Source organism: Heptranchias perlo, chromosome 2 (genome assembly GCF_035084215.1).
Source record: "Heptranchias perlo isolate sHepPer1 chromosome 2, sHepPer1.hap1, whole genome shotgun sequence".
Taxonomy (NCBI): domain Eukaryota; kingdom Metazoa; phylum Chordata; class Chondrichthyes; order Hexanchiformes; family Hexanchidae; genus Heptranchias; species Heptranchias perlo.
The window spans coordinates 65,259,202-65,267,231 of NC_090326.1; the positions used below are offsets into that span (position 1 = coordinate 65,259,202).

The 8,030-nt window shown below is 36.2% G+C and overlaps 1 protein-coding gene across 1 annotated transcript in view; it reads left to right on the forward strand.

Annotated features, from left to right (window-relative positions):
• Nucleotides 1-7,287, forward strand: part of bcl2b (BCL2 apoptosis regulator b) — a 130,279-nt gene extending 122,992 nt beyond the window's left edge. The window contains exon 2 of the mRNA XM_068001949.1: nt 853-7,287. Within this exon, the coding sequence (XP_067858050.1) occupies nt 853-987 (135 nt within the window). The 3' untranslated portion in view covers nt 988-7,287. The remainder of the gene's footprint in view (nt 1-852) is intronic.
• Nucleotides 7,288-8,030: the final 743 nt, after the last annotated feature.

Consider the following 8,030-nt stretch of genomic DNA (forward strand, 5'->3'; position numbering starts at 1 on the left):
TTGTTTGTCCAGTGTTGGGATATTCTTAGTGTCCTCTACCGTAAAGACTGAAACAAAATATTTGTTCAGCAATTTTGCCATCTCCATGTTTCCCACCATTAATTTCCCGGTCTCATCCTCTAAGGGACCTATGTTTGCCTTAGCCACCCTTTTTTTCTTTTTATATAACTATAGAAACTCTTTCTATCTGTTTTTAATCTACATTAACCATAACTACACTTCATTGGCTGTAAAGCGCTTTGGGATGTCCTGAGGTCGTGAAAGGCGCTATATAATTCTTTTATTTTAAAAACTGACTCCATGTTAAATGTGAGGCTGCTGTAATGTATCTTTTAAAGATGTTCTCCAGATATGGGTGATGTATTTATTGCCCATTCCTAGTTGTTCTGGCATAGTGATTGTTTTGTACAACAAAGTGGCAACTAGGCCACTTCAGAGGATATTAAGAATCATCCACATAGTATGGACTAGAGTCACATGTAGGTCAGATCATTAGGTAGGGCATTAGTGAACTATTTTTATGACAATGTAGCAACTTTCATTGCCCACAGGTTAGCACATTTATTGAATTCAGTTTCACAATTTACCAAATTAGGATTTGAACTCTCAGCCTGTGGGTTGTTAGTCCACTACCATAACCACTACAGTACTATGTTATGAGCTGACTTCAGCACCCAAAATCTTGTGACGAGTGCATTTAGAGTGACCTCTGGCTGTTTAAATTCTACCCGTTGTACAAGAAGCTGTATTAACATCCTATGGGACACACTGTAATCTTATTTTAGTGCTTTAAATTTCTTATTGATTCTGGAACTGTTTCTGCACTAATTTTCATTATTTCCTTTTTTTCAGGATGCCTTTGTGGACCTTTATGGAAACAATGTGCAGCCTCTCTTCGACATCCCATGGCCTTCTCTTCGGACTGTCTTGGGCATTGCTGCTGTGGGGGCTTGTATAACCGTTGCTTATCTAGCCCACCAGTATTAGCCACGATTGTTCGAGTTTATTTTTATTAGAACTGCTTGCAAAAGTTTCTTAGGCTGCTTTCATGTTACAGACAGGTTGTTTTATCTAATGGGATCAAATTATCAGCCCTTTTGACACCTTAGAAATATTTCAGATATGTTTATGATATTTGGTGGTGGAGTTTGTGATGAGTTGATTCATGAAAATGTTAATGTGAAGCAAATCCTAAAAGTACACTTCACCGTGGGTTGGATTTCCTGAGGCTGGCTGGAATCTACATTTCATAACGTATAGAAAGGAATGCGTTACAAGATAGTGATGCGACTAAGGGCGTTGGGATGTTGCCTGCATGGAAGTGTGAAGCAAGAGTCCTGATTTTGGCCCTGCCTTGTAATACACTGTCACTGGTTATAATGTAGTGCTTGACAATTGGACACTGTATGAATTATGATGAGTGTACGACATAATATAGGGATTGCACGATAACCTACTTACAGAAAGTGTTGGGAGCCGAGGCTTAAGTTGACCAAAACCCTTTTAATGAAAGTGGGATTTCATGGCTTTTAAAAAAAAATTCCACTTAGAAATCACTCATGACCTCCAAGACTTACCAATATACAGAGCTTCCTGGAATGGCTGAAGAGAAATTCTACGTGCTGTGACTTGAACATATGGAAATGTATTGATCATGTCACTGAATCGCAAACGGGCATTACAGGATTTCTTATATAGAGTAGAAACATGATACTTAGCTTGTATTTAGAGCTGCTTGCAATTGGAATTGTACCTGATACCAGTACTGAACAATTCAGGAAGAAAATTAAAACTGGGAGGGACAGGAGGAAGAATAGCTTTTATCAGTTTTGCAAATATACACCGGCACTTAAGGAAAAAAACCCACAAAAATGATTGATTGCTCATGTAATTTGCTAATATTACCAAAGGCCGCCATGGTAAAATTTAATTTTTAAAAGTGAACTGAAAAGCCTGTAACTGTTTTCCAGTGTCTGATTGAAATGTCATTTTTGTCGAATATTTTATGATTTAATGTGAAGAACATATTTAATGAGCTTCTAGATATCAGCACAAAGCTTTTCTAATGTTACTTTAACCATGGTCACTGTATAGGTGTGAGCTTTTTTTAAAAAAACATACCCTAGAAAGTTCATTCCAGTTCCTCTTAAACTTTAACTTAAAGTTTTTTTTTATTTTTATTTAAAGTTTACAAATTCTTACTAAACAGAAAGGCTGCTATTAGGTAAGTGTCGTAGAATAATTAACCAGTTCTAAATCGAGTAAATACCAAAGGGCAATTCCAAAATAGCTGCTGTGGAAAGGTTATAAGATACTATTGATCTGCTTGCTTTGGATAATGCAGCTAGTTTTGAACTTACTGACCGTGCTGGTGACATACAGATAGTTTCCCAAACAGAACTGACTTCCAAACATCTGGCTGTATGACATGATTTTGCAAAATTCTGCTCTCAAATGAAATCTAGAACATTCTCACTCTTCAAAGATACCAGGATGCAAGGAAGGCTGTGATTTTTGTCTCGTAGAAAATACCACACCAGCAAGCTTGCTTTTGTGACATTCTCAAATAGAAACTGATTTCAGGGACCTTTTGGAAAGTTCACCATCCTTTACAGTATGACTAAACTTCTTTGGGTGACTCCTGTTCCTAAAATGTCAAAACTTTTGTTGTGTTTTAATGCTTTCCAGCTCATGAACTTGCTTCTAATGCATCCACCAAAAAGCCTGAAACATGAGTAAATTATGGTCATTAATGATGAACAGATGCAAAAGAAAAAGCGAACTGTATTTGCAGTAGTGCTCCATCTACTGACAACAACCAACTTCAACCTACCAGCATTTCATAAGACAAAGTGAATGTAACTTGAAGGAATGAGCACAACTGAAATCATCAGTAAGCTAACAGTATTGTAATTTCATATGGAGTGATAGAGCTGTCAAGAAAATTAAACACATTTTAGAAAAATGTTTTTTTTTAAGCATGTGGGTGTAAAAAAATTTTCTGTTTTGAGGATTGTATTGTGTGTTTGTGCACCTTCAGTGCACTTGTTATTTGTATTACAGGATGGAAGCTACCGTGTCATTTTAGAAGCTATGCTTTTGTGTCTTGGGTGTAATGGGCCAGAACTTGCTCTGACCGACGTGGCGATTCTCCGCACATTCTGCGGATAAAAAGTACGAATGTACTCGCTGCGTAGGCTGAATTTTGAAATCTTCTCCAGTGGTGCGCTCCGAGATCAGCGCAGGCCATGTGCACGTGCAAAAACTGTGGGATTGCAAGCCCCGCCCTCAAGCCGGCAAGTAATACTCATTCATTTAAAGTGACATTCCCTGTGTTAGTCTAAATAAAAAATTTAACAAAACATACATGATTATAAAAAGGCAAGGAAATAATTTAGAATGTACTGAAACGTACATAAATTAAAAGTTCAATTTTGTTTTAATTTTAATGATCAAAAAATATTAAAAAGAATGATTACACATTCCACATTTTTAAAATTTAATTTTTTGTTCTTTTGCTGACATTATAAGTCACTGCGCTTTTAAAAAGTAGTGTAGGGCTGGTATTTTTGAGCATACCTTCTCGTGGCATAAAGATCTTCATTCCAGCTGGGCAGATGGGTAAGTTTACGAATGTTTGGTGATTGTAGCATAGGTGGCCCTTAAATTCGGAACTGTCAGAACGCCGGTGAACCAATCGGAGCAAGTTCATGATTTCGGGGCTTTAATGCGCATGCGCTATTGAGGAATGGCGCATGAACTGAGTAAGTTCTGCCCCGATGTTTTCTGTGACTTACTGTTGATGTAGAATTTTTATATACTCTTGTGTTGTTGCACTCACCGCTGTGTGCACTTTTTCACCATGGTGAGTCCTAATTATTTGATAAAATTACAAATCTGGACAATAGCTTGTGGGGAAATGAGCAGAAAAAAAAGCTTAGTTCAGTTGGGAAGTCAGATATGCAAGGTGTTGGCTTGTTTTTCTGAAATCTAAATCCAACCCAGCCCAAAGTATGCATTTGCTTTAATTTAGGAAAAGAGGCTAGATTTATTGTTTGGAATGTTCCTAACCGTCATGGTTCAACCTAGATGCCTAGGAGTGACAATATCAAATTAACCCCTTTTCCAGTATGCAAAATAGTCAGGATGCCCAGGTCTGATCTTGGGTAGAAGTATACCTTTCCGTTACAATATAGTACAATCCTTGCTACAAAATGTACAGCACCAATTAAGCAGCCTTTTCTACCCTATACCATAGTACTACTTGATTTCTAGTCTATTAAATGTGCACAGTTATTCTCATGCCACAAAACAATGTCTGAGCCACCCGGGGAACATGAAAATAAATTATATAACTGATGTTGATGAAAATATTGTCTCCCAGCATCTGGAATACTCAGATCTACTTTTCTGAAAGGGTTCAGTGGTCCTTTAAATATGGCGTTACGAGCCTGTATGCAAATATCTGTTCTATATGCAGTAATTCTGGACACAAGTGTTCACAATAGCTGTAACTTCTACAATAATTCTTTGTAGAAAGTAATGTTTTTTTATATAATTGGAGGAAATCTTTCCTTAATTGTTACCAATAATTTTTATTAAGCACAATTCAATAGTTAATGACATTTCGCATGTTCACCATTGTGGATAAAATGGATATGCCCTCTGCAACTAGTACATTTATTGCATTTGTTCCCTGTCCTGAAATTTATTTGATTTTAGCACACTCCATCAAATGCATTATTTTGTTGGATGCGTCAACAGCATATAGAAAATTATTGATGGATTTTTTTTTAAACCAAAAGATTCTCAATCAAATGTACTTCCAACTGGAATTGTAAGGGGTCTTTTATCAGATCAGAAGTAAAAAATCTTGCTGTTTTTTTAATTCCCCATCTTAGTCCATCAATGCTGAGGCCAGTTGTAGTACAGCCAAGAGATGGCAATTGGATAAGTGATTCTGACAAAATTACTGGTTTCCCATTAAGTTATTATTTTTTCTTAGAAGTCACATTGATATCTACTTTTTATATGATGAACAGTCTTTTTCTGACAGAATGCACTTTGACAGGTTTAGGTTCAAAAAGTGTCGGTATCCTGGCTTTTTAAAAAAAAAACAAGGGTTATATTTTATTTTTGATTTTTCATTAGGTATGCACTTGTTTTCATGGAGAATTTGGTTAGGTGGCTAGTCCAAGGCACCAAACTAAACTCAAGTTACATGGCTTAGTTTGATTTGGCTCCTTTTTTGCTAATCCAGTTGTAATCCAAGATGATTGATTTAAGCATTGCTATGCTTGTTTGTCTCTTGGTGGTATTAATGTTGCTCGAGTTGGAAGAGATTACTATGTGGAGGATATTTCTTTTTTTAAAAAAACGTGGGAAGATGTTTTTCTAACTGAAAGCCACTGTTTAATCCAACAGATTGAGCATTAAGGAGGCTAGAAGCGATTTGTGATTGAGTGGGTTGTCTGCCACTTCATTAAAGTAGTTTAATGAAGCAACATGCAAGTTCAATTAGAATGTTTTAGCAAAGCATCTAAATGCACACTGGTAATGGGAACATACCCATATCAGTAATTGATAGATGTAATAGTGAATGGGATAATCCATTGTTTGTACATGGAACATAGGTAGCTATAGAATTGATATATCATGGTTCCAGGTACGAAGAATCAAAACCTGATCAATATTGATTTTTATAGTACGTTTAAACATTTTATATGCTTGGCTGTGTTTTATTATTGCTCACATTGATGACTTAAATATTTTTTGTAATGAAAATGACATCACACAAATGAAAGATGGCAGTTGTTGAGTACTTTTTTGTAACTATGTTGCCCTTGAGTGGTTTCTGTGGGTTTTCCTTGTTTGGTTATTCAAATTTTGAAAATGGGTTTCATTTATTCATGCTCTTGATATACAAAAAACACCTTTTTGGTACTTTACAAGTTGCTTTGGATGTAAATGGTTTGTATATAAATTGAATGTTAATTCAATCTTTTTTTTTGTTTTTAACCACAAACAACTAGATTTTTCAGCTGATGAAGTATTTAACAGACATTGTAGAGCGATGTACTTGTACATTAGGTAGAACTTAAATTTTTCAGAAGTTCACATGTTGAGCCATTGGCTTTGTGTCAATGTAGTCTTTTCTTGTAATATTGTTTGCAGCATATTTAAGGATTGTTGCCCTCTCCGTGGACGATTGAGCACAACACCATGGCAGCAGAAGGCTGAAAGGGGTCAACATTCAAATTTTAGTGTGACCTCCGCCCCCACGTTAGATCAGTGTTTCCAACTAAATGCATGAAAAACATATCTTGAAAAGTTAGCCCCAATTTTGTTCGAAATATTGATGAGATTTATTAGAGTTTGAGAGTTTGTAATCCTTTCAAGTATGTGCTTTATACTTAAAAAAAAAACGGACTCACAGGAGATTGATATGGTGTTGCCAGATATGCAATCAGACTTTTCCTTTGGTGAACTATATTCTTTCCTGCATTTTGTTTAAAAAAAAATGCTTTTCCTATATACATTCCTGTGCACACGATTGAAAATGTACCAAAAGGATTATGGTCAGAATCAAACTTTCGGTGTTTCAAGCCTGTGTCTGTACACATAATACAAAGTAGGAAATATAAGGAGGAAAAAGTATATATGAGAAAAGAAGTGTGTTCTCAGGCACTAGAGGTAGCTGCAGTCCTGTGTGCCAAGGAAGAATAATCCTAGCACAGACATGCTCATACAGTTTTGGTGGCCATTTTCAAACAGCATTGTGAAATCCCATGTTATATTAGGTGTGTTACTTCCTGTCCATTATCCTGTTAAATATGAAAATCTTCATAGACCTGGGAATGCTACACGCCTGGATAAAGTACACAGGCTCCCTTTGGCTGCTCAGTAACTGGGCCTACATTTTACAGTAACTTATGGGGGAAAAATATTTTTAAAGGCCACCTGACATGTATATAGCCTAAACTTCCTATAAGCTACATATGACCTATATAAGTTTCTATAAAATATAGTGTGAAAAGTGTCAAAGTTCCATAATTCTGTTCAAAGATCTGAAACATGTGTGATTTCTGTGTAGTAAATGCTTATACAGACTGAGTTTGTAAACAAAAATACTTACATTTTTTTAATATACTTATGTGTGATTGTTTTGTAATAGCTGTCAAAAACTTGCCACTGCAGACATCTGCTTAAAGCTACTCCATTCACTTTATTAGTGTAATAGAAGTTTTTGCACAGAATAAAATCAAACTGTTTCATGTTGCTTTTTAAGTTTTTATTGATGCCTTCATTTCCTTGAATTCTTAAAGTTGTTGAGCAGAGTATATAGTCATCCAGTCTGATTGGAGAAAAATGAAGGTCTGAAGCCTTGATGGGGCACAGTTTCGGGATTAAAATAAATGTGAAGTTGGGGGCAAGGAAGGATGGCGGTGCTTGATTTGCTGCATCTCAAAGCCAGCTGGTGAGGAAAGATTACACTATGTTGTACTGAGTATTTTTGGCATTGATTTTAGAAATGTAAGTTTGAGAGTGGAAGGCTGAATAATCCTTACTAGCCATTCCCAATTTATTTGTTATATTTTTCTTACTTGATTCATATATTAAGATATATACAGATGAGAAATGCCATTTGGCTAATCTTTCCTTGAAAAGGAAACATTTGCAGGGCTACAGGGAAAGAGCAAGGGAATGGGACTAATTGGATAGTTCTTTCAAAGAGCCGGCACAGGCACAATGGGTTGAATGGCCTCCTTCTGTGCTCTATAATTCTATGATGATTATCTCAACCATCCAGAAAGACCCTCCTGCCTCAACCCCCTCCCCCCTGCCACCACCATCTCCACATTCAACTATTAAATTATTCCAGGGTTTTTACCTCCACCACTCTACCCAAAACTTCCTGCTATCAGTTCTAAATTTGCCTTTTACTAGTTTGAACCAGTGTCCTCATCTTATTTACATGATTTAGTTAGAATATTCCAGATTCATCTTTCCTGCATCATTTACTATCTAAT